The sequence below is a fragment of the Ammospiza caudacuta genome, chromosome 4, assembly GCF_027887145.1.
Source record: "Ammospiza caudacuta isolate bAmmCau1 chromosome 4, bAmmCau1.pri, whole genome shotgun sequence".
Taxonomy (NCBI): Eukaryota; Metazoa; Chordata; class Aves; order Passeriformes; family Passerellidae; genus Ammospiza; species Ammospiza caudacuta.
In genome coordinates this window covers 17539987-17565652 of record NC_080596.1, presented here as the reverse complement: position 1 = coordinate 17565652, position 25666 = coordinate 17539987, and the positions used below count along the sequence as shown (strand labels likewise).

At 37.0% G+C, this 25666-nt stretch overlaps 1 protein-coding gene across 4 annotated transcripts in view; it reads left to right on the top strand.

Moving 5' to 3' along the window:
• The window catches only part of CCSER1 (coiled-coil serine rich protein 1), a 603756-nt gene that overhangs the window by 103993 nt on the left and 474097 nt on the right, over positions 1-25666 (top strand). For all 4 annotated transcript variants that reach the window (XM_058803928.1, XM_058803929.1, XM_058803930.1 and 1 more), the window contains exon 4: positions 9282-9375. In XM_058803928.1, the coding sequence (XP_058659911.1) occupies positions 9282-9375 (94 nt within the window). The remainder of the gene's footprint in view (positions 1-9281; positions 9376-25666) is intronic.

Genomic DNA, 25666 nt, shown 5'->3' with positions numbered 1-25666 from the left:
TTTGCCTTGCTTCAAGTTCCCAATTCACTGCCCACTCAACTGTAGTAATACAGTAAAAAAAAATCTTTCTTCTGGACCGATAATTGACATTACGGTTTTTCTTCCAATAAAAAAGAAAAAAAGTATGCAGTAGTGGAAAAATGCTGTTTGAGCAGAAGAATTTCTCAAATAATGCTATAAGCCCCTGTTTACCAGAGCACTTATGGGCCAAAGTTGCCATGGAAACAGAAAAAATTCAAACAATATTAGCCATAGCATATCTATTATATTTTGCATTAATGACACTATACCAAAGGGTCACTTGTGGTTTCATTTGCAAGGTTCACTTTGCAGTCATTTATCACCAATAGTAGAGGCTAGAATTTAAAATTAGAAATGGAAGGTTCAGCCCTAATTGGCTTATAATAATATTCTGAAGGAAAAAATATTTATTCAATCATATGTCTAGAAGAGTTTTGAATTTTTGATATGCAGAAAGTTCTTAGTCTTTTCTTAGAAATAAAATCATGCTCAAGCCATAAAACAGATTATTCTCACTTGACATCCAAAAGTGCTGACTCCAACCGTATAGCTGATATAACTAAAACTGGAACATTCTTTTATTTGCAAGGAAAATCAATCAGTTCTTGAACTTGATATGTACTTGCTTGGGGAAAGGAGTTTGAGTTCAGCTGTGTCTGCCAGATGACTGTGGCTGGTGCTGGATTGTGGCAATAGGTGAATTGTTCTGATGTAGTTTGTCAGAGCAATTATATTCTTTAGATAAGGGTTTGACACAGGAGTGGTCAGGGTTTGTCATGAGTATAAATACTGAGGTTCTTCCTATTGTGTCCTCTGATATTAAGTTTTTGTCTTTTTGGCACTCAGGTTCTCTTTAGTTCTATGGTTATGTTCTTTTTTTCTTCCCCTTTCTGTACCACTGGTTGAGAAAAGGCAAAAATAAAATAAAAGATTCCTTAGGTATCATAAACCAAATTTTGACTCTTTAAATATTGACTGAAGGATTGACTTGGGTTCTTTCATGACCCAGGCAAAGTTTCAAGTGACGGAAAGTCTAGGTATAAGTTACGTTTGTAATTTGAGTGGTTTTGGAAAAAAATAACCAATCTGTGTGTTGAATAACCTGTTGGACACTGTTAAGATGTACTCACATCTCTAGGGTGTATACAAATAAGCTTCACAGAGGGTCTGAATTACATCCCATATAAATGCAGGAATGAGACACTCAAGGAATGAGCTTTTTCTGTGTTTGGCAGAAGAATCTGGTGAGACTGTAGAAAAATTACACAAAGCTGTGTTCTGATAATGACTGCACAAGAATGCTTGCGTAACACTTTGCCTATTACAAAAGCTGTAAAAATATTAACTAATCCATAAAGCAGACTACATGTTGCAGATGGGTCCCTCTGCTGGGAGGAAAGCATATGTATGTGTGAGTGAGGGGGGGAAAAATAGTTATTAAAGAAAGCTTTGTTTGGTCCCTTTAAGCTTCATTGAATTTTTTGGACTGTATTTTCATATTTCTCTAAGAGTGTTTTTTTTTTTTCCCTAGGATTCTGCAGATGAAATTGCAGATTGATGTATGAAAAACGTATACACCTTTTTGAACACAGAAAATCCCATTGTCTTGGTTCTGTTTACAACCAAAGTGAATCTCAACACTCTAAAATTATTTGAAAGAGTGGTGGCTATTAAGTAAAGCCCCTCTCTGATAGTTTTTTCCTTTTTTTCACAGATGCTGTTCTCAGGCTTTTTGCTGCATGGAAGCTTTGGCACATTTTGAGTGTGGCTTTTACTTTAAAAGTCTTGACAAATAGTGAATTCAGGGTTAGGTGACTGTTGCTTTGATCACATCTGTCAAGAGTTGATCCTTACCCAGGGCTGGCTCGAACGTGGATTTAGAATGCTATGATAGATGCTTAAAATTGCTTAAATTGGCTTTAAATTGTATAAAACTACAATCTAAATGCTGAGGCCACCTGTTGCCTCCCAGCTCTCTTCAGAGCTGTTTATCTGTGCCTGTGTTGCAGGTGGGTGTGTGCACATATGTGTATGAATTAAAGATGGCTGCTGAAGTAAAAATGGGATTGTGTAGGGGATGAGGAGCAAGGTTAGTGTTGCTGGGATGGTTCTTGCCATTACCCTCACAGGGTCTGTGGAGGCCAGGCTCTGATCTCTGAACTGTTGGAAACTGGATCCAATGTGTGCCACTTCTTCCTTCCTCATCTTTTCGCACTTGTCTTTGATGGCTTTGTCCCTGTCGGCCTCCACCCCAAAAGGAAAAGGAGGGGACTTTATCCACCTCTCCTATAGGTCATCTAATTTTTTGAGTGAGGATTAGTTCTGATTCCATCACTTGTCTCTCTCCTCCTGCCTGTCACATCACCTTTGTAATCATCTTTCTGAGTTTTTTTGTGTGTTTTGCTACACATGACTTCTGCAAATATGTCACTGTTCTCTGTTTGAGTCTTTGGAATTGTGTATTATTCATATTCCTGTGCTTAGCAGTGTTACAAAAGACTTCTGTCTTGTTACCAATTATACTATTGGTGGCTTTCCTGTGCTACCAAATTGCCCCTCTGTTTTTGACTGACATGGGTAGTTCTTGGGTTGGCTGCATTCCCCTTGAGTGGCTCTGGGGAGCTGGCCGGATCTGTGGCACAACGGGCCCGGCGTGGGTGAGTGCCAGCCTGAGACCTGTTGGGAGACTCCATTAGTTATAATCACTCAGGCAAGAGGAGCATCATTGCAGACATTGATTTAATGCACAGGGAGAATCGAAAGGGCAGAAGCACCAATCGGGTGGAAAGTGCTGCTCTTCCCTTACACGGCTGAAAGAGTGCACGCCGAAAATAGTTTGAAGAATAACATGATGGATCTGAGCTCTGTAGTTAGACTTCTCCCTCCACTGCTAATTTTCTGTCTTTGGTTCTTAAGTGCACATTAATTTATTAAATAATCTGATTTTCACATGTTAGCTAACATGGCAACATTTATACTTTCTTTTCTAAAGTCTTCAGTTTATTCGTGTAGTGAATAATAAGCTTTTTGCGTGGTGATGTTCAGGAGAAAATAACTGTTTGAAGCTGCTCTTGGTATATGAAAGTAATCCATAGGCTTTACACTTGATGCAAGATTTTCAGGCTGTTGGCAGAGATTCTATGTTTTTAAAATTTTTTGTTTGCTGGATTTCATATACTTTCATTTTCCCTTTGAAGTATGTGGGAGAGAGCAGAAGGGGAAATACTTCATTATGTCCATGAATTATTCAGGCACAGTTCTAGCAGCTAACATTACTTTAAATAGCTCAAGGTCTTTCTTTTTCCTTGAGTATGTCTCAGTTTTCATTCCTATGCTGATTGTATGCCACGTTCCTTTGTTGAATACGATTTTGATGAAGTACTATCCTTCAGCAATCTTTAGAAATCATTTCAGTCTTGAAATAAGTATTTAATTTTGTTCTTCTCCAGCATCAGATATTCAGTGACCCTCAGTTGATATAGGTGAATTGTCATACATGTGACTTTACAAAAAATCCAATTATTCTCCCTAGAGCGTGTGTTTTCTATATACTCTTGTGAAGGCATTGATCTCAAATGGCCACCCACGTATATTTATACAGTGAAGGAAAAAAGGAATCTGTAATAGTAGATATTAACATTTACTACATAATTTCAATGGGGAGGCGTGAACATTAAATCCTTTCATTTTGGAAATGTCCTTCCCTCTCCTACCACTAATACGTGGAAATCTGTATTTACAAAATAGTTAAGAACAGTTATACAGAGGAAGACAATAAAAAAGGTGTCTAGTGGCCAATGTGACAGGAAAGGAAAGCAAAACATAACCCTAAATGAGCTTAAAATGCTGTTCTTGTATTTCTAAAAATATCTTTGGAAATCCAGTGATCACTGCATAATCACTTATGCAAATGAGACCCTTTCTATTATTTCTGGGGGAAAAAAAGTGTTAAAAAAATTATTCTCCTTAGATTTTGCACTTTCATGATACAGTCTGAAGAGGCAATGGGGCAGAATTACAGACAGTTGAGGAAAAATGTAGGTCTGTTTTTGTGTGTGTGGGTGTACAAGACTCAGGTTTCCAATAGGGATGCCCATGACCAAATCTCAACTGCTCAGTTTAGTTGCAGCAGCAGTGAGAATTTTGCAAGGCAAACATCAGAGGAAGTGCAGTGACAAAAGAGTGTCAAACAGAGCAAAGCTTGACCAAAAGATTAAAGATTGAAATGTAGTCAGTATGATTATGTTCATGACAGTGAGGTTATAGCAATGCACCAGAGTTAACTAGTGTATGTTTTCTTCAGCTGTGGATGTGTTTGAGAGAAATGGTTTTGAACTGAATAATTGCAAACATACCAGTGCTTCAGTCTTGTAGCTTAAGTTGCTTACTGGACCTCAGGTTCTCATAGCCTTTTAATAATCTCTGAGCAAATAGTCAAGATTTTGTTGCAGTAACACAATTCAGCATTGAAATGGAAATCTCAATCTGTGTAAAAGAACCTGGAAGAACTGGAAAATGCAAGACCCCAGATTCAACCTGTGTGTGGTAACCAAAAACACTGGTCAGAAAAAAAAGAGCTGCATCCCCTTGCTCAGCAAAACAAGATTTATCAGGCCTGAATCTCTCTCAGAATGACCACTATAGCACTTAAGAAGTATTCAAACGTTGTTTGAATATCATGTTGACCAGAGAGTACATGTTAATTAGAATAAAATTGCAAAATAGCAGATACAATATTCTAAAAATGCTGGTAATGACAGAGAATCTGTGTCTGCAGCCTTGGGGACCTTGTGGTTACTTGATTATTTCAATTTTTTAGAAGAGCAAGAAGTGTAGAGTGAAGATGTATGAAAACATGAAGAAAATAATCTTTTGATTGATGCCGCTGATTACTGGCTGGTTCATATGGGGAGATTTGTTACCTCAATCTGATTATTAAACTTGGTTTTATCTATGAGTTGTAAGTACTCAGTTCTGCATGGATTTAGCCTGCTTGGTTTATATGTATTGTGCAACTAATACAGTTTTGCTTGGTCCATGTGGAATTGAATTATGTTGCTTAACAAAATAATATACACTAGTGTATTTATGTATTCATATGTGTGTTTTATTGCCATTTTTAAAAAGCAAATTAGTCAATTTTTAGAGGACTATAATTCCATAAGTAGTAATTTGACTAGGTATTTATATGCTTAAGTTAGTTATTTAGAATAATAATTAGGAAAAAAACATAGTAAAAAAGTCTTCATAAAGAGATGTTATTTGCTTTTTATTATTTAAAGCCCAGTGGTAGATTGAGACCTGTTACCTTAGGGATTTTATATATATTTACTGCTAAAGCTGCTGTTATTTATTCCAGACTCATTTTTAGTCTTGTCCTCTGAACTGAACAGGTATAAAACTAATTAAATACTTTGCTATTCTGGAAAGGGACTAAAATTTATGTATTATGCACTAGATTCCTTTTCATTTTCTCTTCTTAGGAAGGGAAACTGGGAAGAGAGAAAGGAAATAGGGAGGGTACTAGTGGGTAGGAAGGAAATCCTTTTCGTCAAGCCTGAGTAAACTTACTGACTGGGGGAACTCTGTGTGCCTGGTACATCTCTATTACTAAAAAGTTTTAGCTGTTTGTGAGCTATACCTCTGCAAACCACTGTGTATTTTTTGATACTAAAGCTGTTTGTAGGTCATATTACTTAAGACTTAATGAAGTTGTAACTAGGCCCAGACTGAGCTGAGTACTGTTGCATTCAGTGAGTCCTGTGTAGGATACCCAGTTGGATGAAAATAGCAGTTTGTACTTCTTGTGGTGTCTGAAAGAATTTTCAATATGAAAATGTTAATAAGAAGTTACTGATGCCTTGAAATATCCTTAGATGAGCATCCTGTTCTGTTTACAACCATTATTGGTTAACACATCCTGAGCCATTGTATGAACCGCGGCAATTTAGGCTGAGTTTGTAACCTTTAAATTATTACTGCTGAATGCGTGTGTGAATAGCAACTTCTTAAAATAACAATGGTGGAAAGTATGGCTGGCAAACTGAATTTATTAGTTTTTAAACTGGTTGCAGGCTGTGTTGACTGGGAAAATCTGAAATGTGTAGGCAAATGATTGATTGTGTTCACGTGCTCTTCTCACAGGTTATCAGCTCTCAGATAGACTAGAAGAAGAAAGCACCATCATGTTAATTTTGAGTCCATTATAAAGTCAAAATGGTAGTAGAAGGCAAGCATACCCTGGAAGTAGGAAGTATGTCTTAAGGCTTCTAAAGGGCTATTACAGGGTGAATAAGGAACTTTTTGCTGCATGGTTGTGCCTTAACTAAATGGTTTGCCTCCTAAAATAAATAAAAGGTATGCCACCCTAAATAGATCACAAATGGTTCCTTGAGACTTTGATGGAAGAATTAATTTCTTTTTCTCTGTGTAGCAGTAGTAAAGCTTTGAAACTACCCACTTGGAATGCTCTTTAGGGCTTGATCTCTCTCTGATTTTATTTTTTTTAATATTTAATTGTGTTATTCCTCAAAGACTGCCATGGCAGTGGTGAGGGGAAGAATGGGCAAAAGGTCAAGAGATATTAAACTTTAAAGGAAATTACAATTTTTGCTAATTATCATAGCAACAAAGGAGTAATGAATCCTGGTGGGAGGACGTTGGTGTGCACTCGCAGCGGTATCGCTGAGCTGTGCTGTGACATTAGGCAGGTCATTCTGAGAGCTCAGCTCTCTTATTTTCTAATTATATGTTTTCAGAAAATAGTACTTAGTTAGAACAGCCTTGGGAATCTAACTAATGCTCTCTGCTTGGGTGGGCTTTTATGCATTTGTGAGTTCATTTTTGGTTTGTGTCCATGGAAGAACTCTGCCCACAGGTGGGCCATCAGAGCAGGGAATCAGCTGGACTGCCTTCATTGACATTCTTGGAGATGGAACAGCCCTGTCAAGCCCTTTTTCTTGCCATGATGGATGGTAGCTGCTCTAATTTGTTTGGTCCCAGTCCTGTGATTTGTCCCTTTATAAAGAGCAGGTGAACTCCTGGGAGCAGAGGGAGACTCTTTGCCTGGAGGGGGGGAGGTACTTATGAAAGAATAAACCCAGGGTTGCTTTGCTTTGTCACTTCAGCTTGCCTGCTGTTGTTGGTGCACTTGAAGAGGCTGTAGGAAGGGAAAGGCAAAGGGGTCACAGGTGCTTTGGGAGGGCAGCTGGGAGCCCTCAGCTCAGGTGGATGAGAAGAGGTTTTGCTGTGTGGAGCAGGATGCACATCAGCCTTGCAGAACAGAGAGGATAGATGGAACACTGTTTGCCTCCTCTAGAAGCATTACTCAGGTGGTGAAGATCTATCTTCCTGAAAAGCAGTATGAAGCAGGAAGAGAGTTGAATACAACTTTTTTTGCTTTTGGTCCCTCTTACGTGGTTTTTCAGCTCTTCAGTTTAGAAAATTGTGGTTCTGTTTGTGTTTGTTAATTCCAAATCAAATGGAATTTGTTTCTTGATGAAGGCTGTGAGCCACTCTGTTTTTGCAGGCAATCTCCCAGGGTTTCAGATGACACATTAATTACTGCCCAAGATGTAGGAGATGCTCAATTAACATGAATTCATTGCTCCTTGCTAGTGTAGCTTCTCAGAGGATGCTCAGCATTAATATCAATGTGGCTTCAGTTGGTCAACTGTAGTATAGACAATAATTTTAAGGCAAAGAACAAACCTGTGTACTCCAGCCTTTTTACCTTTTGCCTCTACTGGCATGAAAAACTTCTAGCTGTTGCTTTAAAATTGCAGGGATTGTTCTTCTGGATGTTTTCACTAAATTTTTTTGTTACATGGGAAAAACAATATATAAACGAAGTATGTTGTACTTTGAGTTTAATATACCATTTGATTTAGTTGAGTGCATAATAGCATCAACATTTAAAAAGGGAGCAAAAATCTAGTAACAGCATTAGCAGTGACTTCTGTATCTCATAAGAGGTTTCTTGTGCTGATGGTAAGTAAGGGAAAAACTGCAAGAAAAAGTCCTTGTGTTGCATGCATGTTGTTTGTGCAAGAGTTGGAAACAGAATTTAAAGAAATAAATTCTCCAAAGGGTTATTTAGGTGCAAGTGGTGAGTAGTAATAAGAGGTGACATCTGTTGTGGTGGGAACTTTAAAGAATTAGAAGGAACCTAAAAAAATATCATCTGAACTGAAGTTAAGAAGGGCTTTTGCTAGTTTAATGCATACTACTGTCATATTTCTCTACTTTCTATACAGCAGATTGCTATGCAGAGATGTCCCAGACAGTTCAATGCTTTGGGATGATAACCTGGCCTGTTTCACTCTGATTTGTTGTGTTACATTAGTGTTGGGAGCATGTGCAGTGCACAGGGCGCCAGCATCCATCCCATGCAGCATATAATGACTTTCACTTGCCTGTGGGTGCACTGCAAAATTGAGCCCTGCAGTATTGCTTGTTGATCAGCAAACAAAATGCCAGCTGGAGAAGACATTGTATTAGCTTTGGTTCAGTGTTGGTGACTGTGGAGAAAATCAGTGTATTACCACATCAAAAGAAATGACCATAAAGTAAAATACACACGGGAAGAAGATGGAGAGTTATTATCCCATGTGTAAACCTGCCTTATCTGTCTGTGGTTAAGACTTGGCAAACAAATGGTCATGGGGACCTAAGCAGCTGCACCAGAGTCAGGTATCTTCTCTGTCTGTATAAGCCTTTGCCACCCACATAAGTACTTAAAAACTGACAAGTTAATAATTCATGCCTGAATTTCCTGTTTATGCTACATTTGCATCTCTTTATACTTTTGATAAATAAAACAGTAAATCTCTCTCTTCAAAATACATTAGTAAGGGCAGGCAGTGCTCAGAATTACAAAATTTAATAAAAAACATTCACTGATACTTTTATGTTGTGCTAAAAATAACGTTTTTATTCTTCATAAAAAGTTATGATTACACTTGCAAAGGTGCAAAACCATCACTGAACAGGTAGATATTACTTGTACTTCTGGGGTTTTTTGCTAAATGTTTGGGATCCTCTAAAAAGACAATGGTGACAAACACATTTCAGGTTGGACAGTTGTTTCATACCATTTCTCACTGCTCTAATATTAGCAGAAAAAATTTCTGTAGCTCCTCCTAAACATGTTTTCCAGATCTGATTGGAAATCATTTTGTACAGAGCAATTTGGCTAAAACACCTGTCTAAATGTTTCTAATGCTTCTTTTCTTTTTTCTTTTCTTTTTAATCTATGCTAGGATGTTTTGAATAACTTGGGTTCCTGTGAGTTGGATGAAGATGACCTAATGCTTGACTTGGAGTTCCTGGAAGAGCAACATCACCAGCGTTCTGGTAAGTCAGATAAATGCTGTCTGTCTTTAGTGAGGTAATGTTATTCTAGGAATAAAAAGCAAATATGTTCAGTACAATTACTTGGAAATAAAAAGGAGTAATTTTCTTGGAAGGAGGAGAGTGGTATTAATTTTTTAGAGTTATTTCTAAATGTGTTTGTAATTAATCAGAAAAATGCTGTTTATAAAGCACTTGGACTTCATATGGTCAGTTATGAAATGGAAGTGATTTTTACAGCTACAGAATTTCAGTACCAAGGGCAGGCCCATCTGTTTTTCTAAATACTTAAAATGACTGCTGCCTACCCCCAGCACTTAACAAAAGAGCATCGGTGGAATAATTGTGATCACATTTTGGGTATGCCAGAATAATATTTTTCAAATAAAGAAGGTTTGGCTTGAAACATGAGTGTAACTTGATGGTTTCTCTCTTGTTTGGTTAAAGCCTTGTTGCACTGCCTTGATTAATAGCAATAAACTATTGCTGTATACTGTGTTAACTACCGTTTTATAATAGGATTATGCAAGGTAAGTTGTTGGACCTGTGAAGAGGAATTTCCTTTGCTGGCATGTAGGACAGCAGGGCCTTGTCTGTGAACAGAGGTCCTGCTAACTCAGCAGGATTTGGAGTCTTCAAACCTGTGTGGGACTTGTGCTTGATCCCAGGTACAGTTCTGGGTTTGTACTCTGCTGTGATGCTCTGTTCTGGCAGTGCTAAGAACTTAAGCCCAAGGAATTCTCACTTTCTCTTTTACCTGCTGTTCCCTGATCCCAGTTTCTCCCACATAGATGCCCATAGTGCACATTCTTGCAGATTCATGTGGAAGTGGGTTTTTTGAGACTTTTGCTGGCTGGTGTGGACCGTCTTCAGTTCTTGTTTCCTCAAAGATGCAAATTTAGCAATGGTTACAGATAAACTGCTGGAACTGTGGTCCTGTTTGATATTTTCTGTGTTGATTGTTCTCTGAACATATCTGAATTATCTCTATGATAATTCTGTTTAACCATTGAGCTGTGCTTTTAAACCTGTTTGTATATCTGCTTATAGGATGAAACATCTGTTCTGTTTGCTTTGGTAGGGAATGTGGAGGGTTGTAGCAGTAATATGTTCATGATCATAGTTTTCTAAATTATTGGAAGCTGGGATGCAATAAATGAACTGCACAGAAAAGGCCCTTTCTAACCCATTCTGAAAAGTGCTATTAACTGTTTACAGAAAGTTGAATGATGAGGAAAGAAATGTGGTTTCAAAAAGCTTCCGAAGCAAACATTGATAAGAAATCATGGGGTTCAGACTTATTTATTCCCTGGACTGGTTGGAAAGGAATTAACTGGCAGAATTTTCCATAAATAAACTTCCCTGATGTGTTGCACTTGGCCTGACCTTTGTTTTCCTTCTTTTTTTCACAAAGCACTGAATTAACAGTGAAATAAAAGTTATGTCCAGAATATGATTACAAAGATTTTGTAGTGGCTTCTGGAGCAGCTAAAATAATAATGTCTGAGCGACATACTTGATAGAGAAGTAATTAAGATGGAGATGTGCTATGACACATAATCTTCCTGCTCTTGGCTCATTATCCAGAGCAAATGAGATGCTTTTAAAACAGAGATCTACATTGTCATCTGAAGAACGGTCTTCTGAATGACCATTTCTATCCTGAGCAATAAAAAAGAGACACACAATGCAGTATGCACATTTAACATAACACAAATGTGTTTATTTTAGTAATATTTACTCTTTGCTTTTATTTTTTGGTGGTAAACCTAGCTGCAAAAAATTTACAATTTCTCTAGCTGTCACTGTTTTTTAAAGTCATTCACTTGGAAGAAAGATTTGGAAGGGTAGAGCCACAGTATGAAGTTGACTAAAATTTACCAAAAAGCTGATATTTTTGTTTTGCTTGAGGATCTGGCCCAAAATGGTTCATATGGTTGTAAGTCATCACCTTAATTTGTATTAAGATATTGAGGCAGCCTGCTTGATTTTTAGTGACTTAGCATTTGAATACCACTGGAGTGCATAAAAGCCTTGAACTAGATACTGACATTTAAACACTTGTAACAAATTCCTTTTCTGATTCCTTTGTGAAGTGGCCAATTTGCAGGATTTAAGAAATTTCAACAAAAATTCTTTTCAGTAATTCCAAGTCAATCTGTTCTCTGTTTTCACTTCTGGGTTTGCCTTTTTTTTTTTTTTCTTTTTTCCAAGAGGCATCTCTATTCATACCTAAATAGAATTCTTCTAAACTTTTTCAATTAAATTACATTATCAAATATTTTTGGTGCAATTTTTTCCTCAGGCACCAGAATTCAGAAGTGATCACGTTAAAGACATACAGTTAATTTAATGAAGAGCTTTACACTTTCATAAATCAATCAGATTAAAATTGATCATATTTCTGGCCATGCACATATAAGCTCTTTCAGGTAATTGGGAGGTAATGTATGTTTTTAAAAAGATTTTTAATTCTGACTGCTTCAGAAACAAGAAGACAGCTGATAGCACATGGAGGATGAGCCAGTACTGTTACTGTGGAACAAACTATTCTAATGGAATTGGAATTAAACCAAAGGACTGTTTAATTCTTCCTGACCTGAAAAGTAGATGATTTTCTGTAATTTTTGCCAGTTGCAGGTTTGTTGAACATTTTGTGAAAGCTTCTTTAAAACTATGAGCTTGAGAATTTACCTATGGCTTGCTTCAGTAAAATTCAGTCAGGACAATTGCAGGTGTATAGATTTGTGAGCCTCCTTTAGTTAGAGGTTAGATGGATGTGCTGTCTCTTCTATAGAAGATTCAGCCCTATATTATGTCAGCTTTACATATTTAATCCATTTTATTGCAGTATTTGTTTGCCTTCCTAACAAGGTCCTCATGTTTCTCTAATACGTGCAGGGGATCTTGTATCTTCGATTCCACATGTGTCATATTGAAGTCAGCTGAGAGTTATTGCATGTGTTCTTAGTCTGTTATCAAAATAAAGGTGTTCATGAGTATAAAAATATTGCACAAAATGCTGCTTTTTGAATAGAAACATTAAAATTATGCTCTTCTGGAAGTCAAAGGTATTAGCAGTACTGTGACTGTTTGTCATACACTAAAAATTCAATTCATGTTCTGTGAACTGATGCTGATTGCAGCATTTATTTGGTTAAAGCCATCAGCTGTATTGCCATTCACCTGTGCTCCATTTGGCTTTTGGTAAACAATTCTGTGGGGAATTACTATGGGGAGACATGTCCCAAGAGAACCTCTGTTCAGTATTTTAACAAATAGAATGCAATATGAAGAGGTACAATTGGAAAATTATTCAGTTCTTTCTTCATTTGTTACAGAGGGATAACTAAGGAATAGCTAGGAATAACTATTCTTTAAAAGGCTATGACAATTTCTAATGACAAATCACATGAATACAAGGGCTAACATCACATTTGTAACTTGAATATCAAAAATATGCCTTGGTGAGGAGGCTGTATACATCAAGCTGAGTAATTTAGATGTAACAATTCTGAAGGGTACTGCCCCAGTTAATAAACACTGTTGATGAACTGATTAATGGCAAATTGAGAAATTCTCTTAAATGCCATTAGGAACTCCAGTTTTTTAGAGATTTGTTAGTTAAGATATGATTTACAACAGTTTTTGCTTTTAGCTGCTCTAGTTTAAAGAACAGTATTTGTTAGTGTGAGGGTATGTCTCCGACTTTGTACTCAAGCTTACAATATAATACTAATTTTACAAAATAATTGTATTGCATTGATCTAGTATTGTTTTAGTGACCATTTATGAATAGAAAATAAGATTATATTGGAAAGAGTTCTGGGAGAATTCTCTATTAAGGAGCTTTCAAGAGGAGCTACAAGCTAGTTGGTAGGAAAGGAGATGTTCCAGAACGTGGTATGCTGTGTTAATTAAAATATAGAAATAGAAAGAAGAAAGAGACAAAGATCGGTTGCCTCTTATGTTGTTTATGGTGGGTTTTATTTATTTATTCATTACTCCAACTCATTTTTCACTTGTGCTCCTGTTCTGTCCCCTCAGCTTTTCCCTAATGAGCTGGTTGCCCTCCAGCAGCATCCTCATGAAATGAGGTTCCTGCAAAAAGGTGCTATAAATCCTTTTGAGTACTAGTGAATTAGCAAATTAAAAAATATCCCTAACTTTTTCTCTAACCATACAACAGAAGCTAAGGAGACACCTGCAAACCTCAGGCAGATGCTTCTACTTTGGACATAAATGTCTGTGCTTTGCTGGTCTTAGCACAGCTTTAGAAGTCTGGAATTCCCTCACTTGCAACTTTCTGTGAGTTTACTGCTTTAATTTACTACTTTTGCTTCTGTTTTAAAGGCTGTATTGTTGAGACAAAGAATGTAAGACAAAGACATTTTATTATCCTGCCTAACACAATTGCTTTGAAATTTAATAAAATAATATTTATATTGTATTTGGTGAGTGCAGAGCACTACTGCATACAAATTTAAAATATTAATCAATGTGATTTACTGAGAGTTTTGCATAGTGGTCTTAAGATGGAATGCTTAAAATGAAGCATAATATGACATACATGATGAGTCTTGTGGGTGTCTTTTTATTAATCTCAGTAAATTAGACTTTTAAAATATGCTGCAGCTTTGATTTCCAGTTGTAAAATAATGAAATCAGTGGTTTCTATAAACCTGCAATGATTTCCCACTATAGAAAGTGACAGCATTAATTTAGCTTCATTCATTTTCCTTTTCCCTCGTGAAACATGGTGTATTTGATTCCAGGTATTGATTAGTCAAATGAATGAGGAAGACCTTTATATTCAGTGATAGAAGCAGTGGGGAATTTATTCAAGTAATGCTCGTTAATGTGCGTGAGTTGTGTGCTGGTGTTGTGCTGTAGCCTGTTGAAATCTAAGTGGTTTTATGTGGTTGGTGTTTCATTAAATCAGGACTGCAGTAAACAGTGGCCTTTTCTGAAAGTTCACGACAGCACAGCTACCCAGGGGCTTTGGTAATTCCTCAAGTATTTGCCATGGGTGGCAGGGTGCCCTGCATGCCCCTACAAAGATGTGTGTGTAGCTGGAATTTGCAGTGAGTGGTGTGGCTGAAAGCTGGGGAACTGCTCCTGGTGCTGAATATTAAGCACATGCTCCTGTCTCTTCCCCATCAGGCTCCACACTATGCACTGACTGTTCATGGGTGTGATATTGATTAGCTGTGTACCCATGCTGGCCTGTGCATCCATCATGTTGCTGCTGGAATGCTTGCTGAGTAGTTTTGAATAATGAAGCTTGCTAAAATTTTCAGGAGAGATTTGTCTTTGGCCAGTGCTTTAGCTGTTTTGGATTAAATGCTGCCCTAGCCTCAGCTGAAAAGCTGTGACCCAGTGTATACTGAAGCATTGTTACTTCACCCTGCATATTTCAGAAAGGAAATTTTTTATCTTTTTTTCTGGGGAATGAAACTTTATAATCCATCAAAATATTATTTAGCTCTTAAAAAACAAATACTTTCAGAGATGGAACACATTTTGATCAAACCTAAGTTAAGACCGTGTCTTTTAGAAGCATTTTAAGTGTGTTCTTAGCTCTGTGGAAGTACATGTTTTGGTTATTGCTCAAGGTTTATGAATGAAATGACAGATTACAGCATGGGTTTTGCAGACTGAGGGGAAGGCAGAAAGGGTTTTGAGGTGGATACACAAAAATACTTATGTAAATGTCAAATTAGAATAAATCATTGTATCAGAATATGGTCTTTTAGTAACATGCCTACATTAGATATTAGCTGCCTCACCAACAAAAGCACAGCGTGCTTGTTTTTTTAGTAAGCAAAAGTCTGGCATTTGTATTGTATTTCTTTGGAATCCAGCTAGTTTGCAGATCAATTGCCATCAGTACCTAGCCAAACTAAATAGTTGGTGTACTGACCCAGTAATATTAGGTTGTTGCTGAAGTACTTTGAATGTGATGAACTAACTAAAAATTCTGTGATGCGTTTGGAGTTCCTCCTGTGTCTTATTAATTCAATGTATTAATTATTTTTATTAATTTTTTAGTAGGCAGTAGGAGTGCTGAGTTGTGATGAAACTCCTTTGGTCTTTTGGTGGTGTTTTTTTTTTTTTTTTTTGACCAGGAGTTTGTCAGTGCAAGGAAAGCAAATTTTTCAAAGGTTTTAATTTGCTTTTAAATAGATAATAGGAAAAAAAGACCCTAACTATGCATTTTTATCAAAAAGTTGCTTAGAACTAGAGCAGAAATATTTCAGTTATTTGAATGTATTGCTTTGCTCATGAATGTGTTGTTGGCAGCAGACTATGTTTCTGCATTTACAAACAAATGACCTATTTTGATTTTTAATTGGAACTGGACGCTCAGTTCCTTGAGCACTTCTGAAACCCCATCATTGCCAAATGCCATCTTTTAGAGTTTTATGTGTTACAGATCAGGCTCAACTAGAACAGTATTTCTTTAGGTTTCTGTTTGGAGTGTATAATAGCAGTTTGGTTTATACTTAAAGGCTTTGAACACAATAAAGATTGTGACAGTAAAGTAATAGAGAACTCTTTGTCTCTGCCAAAGAGCAGGTTTAAAGAGTATTTAGCTAGCTAGCATCTTCCCCTGTCACTACAAATTTTGGATAATAAGGTAATAAAAAAGTAAGAAGTACTAATAATGAAAAAAGCAGAAAATTATGTGTAACTTCACTACTTTAATTATACCACTATACAGATGTCCTAACAGCAATCAAAAGGTAAAGTTCATGTTAGTTTTCAGTTTTGCAAGAGAAAACGTCTTGCTGAATAAATGCCTGCAATTCCTCCACCAAACTTCTTGTGGTGAAGAGCTACATCATGAGCCACAAGTGTGGCCAGCCCGATTTCACACATATGTCTGAATTCCAGCATGGATTTGAAGAATTGAGTGGAAAGTCATATACCACTAGTTTCCATATATCTAGGAAAAGTTGTAAGAGGCTTTTTGTATATTTTCAGAATGACCTATTCTATTAAGGTGCACATTTTCCTCTGAAGCATTGTTTAATAAATTCTGCACAGTAATTAAATAACTTAAGGTCTCCAGGGAATGAAATAAAACTTGGCATCTTCTAAACTTTTTTAACCAGCTTCTGAACGAGCACTGAGCGTGGAGGAAAGGGATTTCTGCAGGGTTTGCAAGTGAAAAGATGTGTGGCACTATCAAATAAAAAGAGCATATTTGTGTTCATTGCAAGTAACTGTTGCACACTTGTGGCTAGGCCTGCCTTAGGACTCTGCAGGTGTAAAGTGCTGAGAGTAAGGAGAAGAAATAGTGAAGTTATTATTAAATTGGAATGGAACTAGTTAGAAATTTTAGGTTAATATAAGGTTAGTCTTCAGGATCTTGATCCATATTCTGAAAAAGGAATGCTGAATTGAGAGCCCTGCTTGCATTCTCTTACTTATGTAAATCAATGGTGCAATCCTATTTTAATTGAGAAAAACACAACACAGCCTAGGACTACTACCAAGTTACCTTTATCCTAAATCTCTTTTAGTGTATTTTACTTTAAAAGTTTAGTTGTAACCAAACCTAGTTGATGAGGAGGCGTGTAAGTTTAGCTTCTAGCTATGCTTTCCTCAGAATATGTTTAAAATGTGTCTGGGATGTAGATAATGTGCCTGTGCTGTGTGTTCTTAGTGGATCAAGGAAAATACTCAATTTCCTGAGCAAACTGGTATTTTTAGCCCTGTGTTTTGGTGTGAAGAGTGGTGAAGGACTGATATATTCAAATGGTGTATGTTAGATTCCTGTCTGTTACAAATTTTACTAGTGATATGTACTTGTAAATCCTACTCACTTAAGTGGAGCAGGATCACACAGCATCACGTAATTTAGATATCAAGAAATTTTTTCATTAATGGACAAGAGGTGCAAAAGAGCACAGTGGTGAACTTCAGGGTCATTAAAGAATACTTCTGCATGAGATGCACTTGTGTGGTTATCATAGAACAATTAGATTCAGAGTCTGTATCTCAATTTCCTGCTCTTTCATAATTATAGTGTGACATTTAGTTACAAATCCTTATTCATATTGGTATGCTCAGCCATCATTTACTGAAAGAACCAGGACAGTAATTAAATTAGGCAGATTGCCTTTCTTCATTTCTTTGATTTTATACATACATTGAGATGAAACATCATCTTTAATAATATCTGCAGGCAGAAAATAAATGCAATAATAAACATTATGAAAAATCAAAGCGTAGTGTCCTATTTAAAGGAAATCTACATTTATAGATTGCAAAGTTTAAGTAGGGTGCCAAATGCTGCTTTTCTCTCCTGCTTTGTAAATTTACAAAGATCTGGACTCGGTGTCTTGCTAAAAGGAAAATGTGATGAAAACTTTGGAGGAGTATGGCCTCTATTCATACTTTTGTGAGAGATTTAGGGAGTAAGAGAAACAATTATGAGCTTATAATTGTTTTACAGAATAGCCATAACTCTTTTTCTATAAAAAAAACAATTGCTCCTTCCATACAACTTCTACAGTAATCCTACTTCAAGGTCAGACTGAAACTGTATGTGAGTTACTGATGGCTTTTAGATGGCTTTTAGTTTACTGATGGCATTTAGAAATACTTATCTCTGGGATCATTGTAGCTTCACTCTTAGGTAAAGAAAGAAATAGTATTCTGATAGTTAAAACTTGAGTGTGGGTCTCCTGGGTTGAGCTGGATTCTCTGATGCCAATTTCCAGCGTTACCATGGGCTTGTCAATTAATTTACTTGTAGCACATAAGTGGTACTCCAGAAGTCATGGGAGTTTGGCAGTAAAGTCTGGGAGAGGCTCATGATGCCAATGGGATGGAGCTGCAGTAATAACTTGAGTTATTTCAGTCTTTAGAGGCCAATTATGTTCTGGTTTGTGGCTCTTCATGTGTCATTCCAGAAGTGGAGCAGAGAGCAGACACTGCCATTGCTGTTGCTGGTGTATCTGCTACTGTTACTGGTCCCATGATTTTTTTATTTCCTTCTGCAGAAAAAATGCCAAAGCAAACCACAGGTTTCTTTATATAAACAAGTGGAAAAAATATTGCAAAAACCTATCATACTAATCAACTAAAGCCTGGGCTCAAATCTAAATTACTTCTAAAATCTTTCCAAAATCCTTCATTACTCAAAGATTGGGTCAAATCTGCTGTAGTGTTTGAAAATATTAGGTGAGTTTAGTTCTGTATGTATATATATATATATATATATATATATATATATATATATATATATATATATATATATATATATATATATATATGAGATTCTTTACCTGAATCTCTTGTGATGAGAGAGTGATGAGAGAGTGTGTTGTCCCTTCTTTTGTCCCTGTGAGTGTTCTATCAAATCCTTCATATTGCTTGGTTTTTGTTCAATTTTATTTATGTTTTAACCTCCAACTTCCCTTTAGGAGGCAGGAATTCAGAAATAAATGCTGTGCAGGTAGTAAACCCTGAGATTTATTGCAGCCCAGGTTCAGCTTTAGGAGGGAGGATCAATAGGTAGCAAATGCTTTGCAGGTTGGTTGAGAGTACAGGGTCTTCCTGAGACATGAGGATGTTTTGTCCTCTCAGGGACTCCTAGAAGAAGACTGTGCTTTTGGTTTTTATAGCCTAGCTAGTTTTCTGCACTGAGAAGGACATTGTACACCTTTCTTTGCCAAGGCAACAATTTAAGATAAACTCTGAAAGGCAACCTTGAAGAATTTTTCAGCTTGTACCTTGTGTGGTTTGGCTTATGTTTGGAATATTCCATCTGACCCAAAGTGAATAATGCCCAGCAATCTCCTTATCACATTCCAATTCTCAAAATTCTTCCATGCAACCCTTCCTGTAGGGAACAGCTTGACAATGAAAGCTTGTCAAAGGAAGGGTTGCCTGCCACTGCTCCAGTAGCTTCATCAAAGGACACCGCGTTCCTTGTGCCTGCTGAGGGTAGCATCAGTGTTATGGGGTTTAGGTGTTGTTTTTCCCCCAATTTTTGTAATGTTGTGATGTCTTTAGGAGATAAAGTCTGCTTCCAGTTAAGATTTAAAGGGAACTGTGTTTGCAGTGGGAAGTATTCCAAATGCACTTAAAAAAAAAACAAACAAGTGTTCTGTTGCAGGATGGATAACACGTATATGCACAGATCTGCAAATGGCAAATCATGCACAAAATGTTACTACACGCTGCAGTACTGAATCTATGGGTATCCCTTTAATTTTTTTTTCTTTGTTTATTTTTGGTGGTTTGTTTTGTTTTGACAAAGAACTAAGCATTTATGAGTTTGCTATTTGAGGAGTTGCTAAACCATAGACTAAAAGGTGGCTGTGAAAAGTTGATAACTGGAGACAGTGGCCCCATGCAGCATCCCTCAGCCTACAGTGCTCTGTGTGCATGTGCCTAAAATAGCTTTTGTAGAAATGTCTGTACCTAAGGACTGGCATGTACACAAATGTGAAGCACACCTGACAGACCAAAGGCATTTCTCTGAGCTGTTTCAGTGTTTAAAATGCTTTAATTCCTTACATCCAGCTTTTGATAGCTATGCTTGTTTGTAACGCAGTAAGTGCTGAATCTGAGATATGAAACAGAAAATTGATGGTAAATAAGTGTGGTGCCTTTTGGTTGCAGGATGGATAATGTGCTCATTTTCTCTTTCTTTCTAAGTGTTTCCAGCCCTGCAAACACAGTTCACATATGTTTTAGGAAAAAAGGACTACAGCAATGTCTTTGCAAAGGCTAAGGAAACCAGAGAGACCCTAGGGCCTGAGAAACTGTTATAAAAAAAATGTTGGTAGTCAACTCTTTTTATTATAATAAATTAATTTTGCTGACTCTCAAAAGCCTAGGCATCATGATTAACCTGTTGAAGAACTTCTGGACTTGACCAATATTTTCTCTGAGGTTTTTCTTAATAAAAAAGCTATCTACTATAAAAAATATACGTATTTGGAGATTGAAAAGCAGGAAGTAGATAAAATGAAAGCACAGCTGTGTTGTAATATTATTTTTGTGCTTCTTCCCAAAGCTGTTAATTTCACAAAAAATAGTTTTGATAAGTCTCTCTATTTCTAATACATTTTCTACTTTAGTAAAACATGAAATAACCCTATTTCTAATGTTCAATTTAGTTGTTTTCTTACCTACTTAATCTTTAATTTGTTTGACTCATTTGGAGATTTTTGCGGGATTGGGGGTTCAGGAAAAAATACTCTTCATGCTCCTTATATATAACATTACTGATGTGGTGTAAATTATGAGGTTTAAGCTAGAATAACATAAATACATTGCTTAACCATCTTATTGTCAGCATGTGCTGGATTAAATGCAAATAGCTCCTGCTTCTGAGCATATTTAATCAAACCCTTCAGTTTGCAAATACAGCAGACTTGTATTCACAAATGGGCTGTGCAGAGCTGTGTGGAGTTACATGGAAAAACTGTTGGCTGGCATTGAGCGTCTGGAAGGGTGGGCTTGGCTGGTGGACGAGGCAGACCAGGCAAAAGCCTCCACCTTGTACTGAATTTTTGTGGAAACCCACACTGTGATCCTTTGGCACTGAGTTAGCACAGGTAGTAAAGAGTAGGAGTAGGCGGAAAAAGAAAAAGAAATGAATAGAGCTAAGAAGGAAACTGGTATGGAAAAATCTCTGGGAAAAATAACATGTTTTTTTGGGAATGGAGTTTCTCTCAACTTCATTCAGAATGATATATGACAAGCAGCTTTAAAGAATTTTTCAGACTCTCCCAGAAGTAGTATTCTGTCCCTGTCTTCTGAAAACAAATGAAGAGGTTGAGAGGAGCCCAGGTGGTTTGTGTTTTCCAGGCTGCAGGGGCCGCGAGCAGGGGCTCTGTGGAACACGCGTGTCCCTCCTGCACGCGCTGCTCCCCTTCATCCCCACGGCACACACAGAGGAAGGAGAGATGGAGACCTGTGGTAGCTGGTACATCTGGTTTCACAGCAGCCTGCTCTCTTAGCTCACCTGCCAGAAACACTCTTGAGGCTCTTCCCCTGGGAATACAGGAATAATGAGCTGTTGCATCAGCTCAGTGCTACGTGCTAGGCGGGTCGCGAAGGATCCGCGGCAAGGCCAGAGGAGGTGACGGGAAAGACTGCACTTTGTTTCAGTGGGAGAATTGATATTTCCCCCATTTTCAAACAAACTGTAGGTAAAGAAAGACACTTCCAGTTGTGTCACTTTCTTCTTAACTAGAAGTGAAGTTGTTTTGCTTCCCCTTCACAGTCACATTTAATGTATCTTTTCCTTTCTTACATACCAAGCTTTTTGTACTTTCCTGAAATATGCAGGAGCCTATGTTACCTTAGATGGCACTTGGATTTATTACAATTACAGCTTTATAAAGTTAGTTACTGCTTTTGCAAATTCAGCTCATTTTGGAGTTGTCATGCAAAAAAAAAAAAACAGAACCCATTACTTTTTCATGTTTTGTCCTTCTCTTGACCTAATTCTGTTTGTTTCTGTTAAAGAATTGTGGTTTGGGCTTTTTTCTGCTGTATAATCTTGGCCGAATCTCATATTGAGGAGTGGGGTGCTGACAGCCACTATATTTTCTACATTTTTAATCTTTGATTAGTGCTTGATTTCAGTTAAGTTTATTCAGGTAACAGTAATATTTGAAACTGTAGGTAAAAGATAGTGAGTCTTGCTTGCTTTCAGGCTTAGTAGTCCAGACAGCTGAGATAAGTTTGATGGAATTTCATATCTATAATAATGAAGAATTCTGTCTCCCCAGTAGACTGTAGATGTAGAATAGAATTACCATGATTATTTAATAATACTAGCTGTATTTATAAATTACAGTTTAGACATTTTGGAGTAATCAGAAGTCCTTGGAGATTAGAATACTTCCTAATTACGTGTGGGAATAAATTGTCCCTTTACTTACTGCTGCAAAAACATATTTGAAATGCTGATATTTCATCAGGGCTTAGGTCATCACATTTACTGTTCTATTCAACTTCCTATCTATATGAAGGATGATTCAGCATGTTTTACATTTACCACTTTTCCCTTTGATCTGTCTTTTTTGAGTTCATTGTAGATTCAAATTCATTCTGTGTCTTCAACCATTTGTATAAATGCACGTTCTCTATTTTGGGGGAAAAGCATTACTAATGTATCAATGATTTCTAGAAAAAACATGTTTTTCCTTTGGGAAACAGGAATTTTTCAGTGCTTCAAGAATTTGCTGTGAGAACATCTCAGTGAAAAATTAAGAGCATATTTAGCCTAAGGCACATAGCTAGCTCCACTGAAGTCAGGGGGATCACAGACTTGAGATTTAAGCTCATTCCGAAGTGACCTCAGGCTTTGGAGCCTGGACTTGACACATCCAGTGCCCTCTGTGAGACTTTTTTTTTAATAGCTACTCAGTTTCTGTCATTTGCCTTAAACATGATTAAGACAAAAAGTGGCTGTGGCTAAAAGTATATGTGAGTACAATATTGCTAACACAGGGTAAAAGAATAAACTCCATAGGAAATTTCTCATTGTATGGACTGATCTATTAGCAACAGCAGCATAGTTTAGAGGAACAAAAGGTCATATTGAGGATAATGATAATTTTTCCGGTAAATAAATTTGGGGATGCCATGTTTAATTTCAAGTGTTTTCTAGGAATGGATATGAAAGAAAGAGATTTGAAGCTAGCACAGCAGTTTTATTTGTATTGCAGGGAGAATTAGAATTGGTAGCAAAGCACAGTGCGCTTCCTTAAATTAAAATGTTAATATCTGTTTGAGAAAAAAAGCCTTCAGAAAGTACTCCTCCCTAGTGAGTCTTAGTCCATACAAACTCTGCTGTTTTCCCAAAACAATGAGGACATAATTTCTGACTATTTCTAAATCATCCAAGCAGTGTAGAAATAGGTAGTAAGAAGGCTTTATTCCTAAAGAAAATTTTTATTAAACAGATTTATTTTTCTTATAAGACTTGGTACACTCACTAGCCTGATCAGACCATGGAAGCAATTAGGAGGAGGAGAAAGAAAATCTGAAGGAAAAATAACTTATTCAAAGTTAATTTAGATGAGGTTAATTTAAAATCTCAGCGTGCCTTTTAACCCACTCCAGCTCTGTTTAGAAGTGATGTGAGACTGGTTCCTTAATAGAAAGTAGAAAAAGATAGGAAGCAGATTAGGTCCTTTGCTATCTCTGATCTTAAAAAAATTTTGTTCTCTTGCATAAATATGATGCCTTGATATTTTCCATCTACCAGAAGACATTATTGGGGGTCTGTGTTGCTTATTATTCTAAGTAATTTCCACTGTCAGGCTAACAAGTTGAATGGTCTGTGTCTAACTTTGTCTTTCCTGGCAGCCTGGATCACATAGGTAGATTCCTAAAAAACTAAATTAATTAAAAAAAAATAATCTAAATAGGGGATTCTTAATAAGGATATTTGATTTTCTTACCTAGCCTAAGACCATAATCTCACAGTTTGATTTCTGATTTTTGTATCTTGAGCATGTATTTTCCAATAGACTGTCTCAGTAGGTGACTAAAATTGCTCTCTTCCAAGCAAGATTTTTTGAGCCCAATATTTTTATAAGCTTTTCCATCTTTGACACGATCTCTAATACTAGCATCTTGAATACTCCCACTGGGAAAAATTAGTCAAAAACCAGGGAAAGACTCAGAGGTTACTTTGTAAGCGTTTGTGTGTTATGGGATGAAATCATAATTTTGGGAAAAGCAGTTTTGTCTCAACAAGCAGAGGCTAATGGCTTCTTAGCTTATAGCTCAGTATGTAGTCTCTGCCATTAAGTGATTTAACCTCTGCTCCTTACCCTGCTGTTCAGGTACAAGTAATCAAACAATTTATTGAGGTGGTGTGCACTGATTAAAGTGATTTTATGGAGTTATGGAGCACTGATAGTTGCAGTGTAAGGTGTTATGATTTGATAAAAATCATAATGCTGTCCATATTTGCTTTATCTGATGCAGTGCATACAGACATCAAGTAGGATATGCATGGATGTAAAAATAAAGGAGGTTATGTGCAGATTGCTTACAGAAAGAAGTTGGTCTTTGAGGGCATCGTCCTTTAGGTTGTTAATAATGTGGTGAGCTGTAATTTCTCATGTGCTAGTGCAGTGGAACTTGGTCTTCTGCTCTTTCATGATCTTGGTAGTTTTGGTGGGGTTTTTTTTGTTGGTTTTTTTTCCTGCTTCTTCTATCTTGCTATTCATGTGGATTATTCTGTTTAGTACAGCTGCCCAGATTGCAAGAATAAGCTAAAACCTTTTCCTGCATTTAGTGTACCTAAGTATTTTGAAGTGATGGGCAGTGTGCCATGTGAGCAGAGGATAGGATTTAGAAACATTTATCTGTTTGTTTGGGGTTTTTTGTCAGTCTTTCACCCTAGGCTTTCATGCATTAACTTAAAAAATTGTACTTGTCTTTCCTATAGAAGTACTATAATGAGTATTACAATGTGGTCATTGTACAGCTTTGGACTATTTTCTGTAATTTTTTTTTCAACCGCTTTTCCTAAACTGTTGCTCATTCTGCAAAATTACCATGTACTTAAATCGATGAAGATTTAAGCATGTTTGTGTGAGGTAATATGTAGGGGGATACAGTATGGGTAAATGAAGGTGGTATAGAATGTAATCTTATCCCCTAAAGAGTTGCAGCTGAACCAATTACTAAAGATCAGGAGCAGGCCTGGCGTTAACAGGCCGCACCTGTAGCCAATAAGAACAGTGTTATAAAAGAGTGGATTGGTGGGATCTGGAGTCAGATGGTGATTGTGACGACAAGGAAGAGCCTGTGCCTAGAGGAGATGACTGTGAGAAACATCAAGGAGGTATGAAACTCTGGTGTTATGGAACCCTTGCAATGTAATGACAATAGAGCTCTTGCACTATAATGACAACAGTAATATTAGAGAAACAGGACTTCTTACATGCTCAAAATACTTAAAGCTACTTGTTTTTTTTCTTGATTCTTGAGGTGGTAGCCTTGCAATGCTGCTGAGTCATTACTGCTTATTAGTTTTGCCATTTGTCACTTGCAATGGAAAGAAGCTGTCAGCTGTTCTGGAGGTGACACAGCAGATGTTAGAAAAAGGGAATTCTCATGGGTTACACAGAGTTTCCAATGAAGTGTAACTATGAATTTCAGTCATCTTCAAGGAGCAATTTTGGCCTTTCTGTTAATGTAGCAAATGAGATTTTGTGGTTGTGATCTTGGGACCTCTTCATGCCCTGTAGCACTTTCTCAGTGTTTATTGAATGGTTTGGAAGGGGATGTAATATTC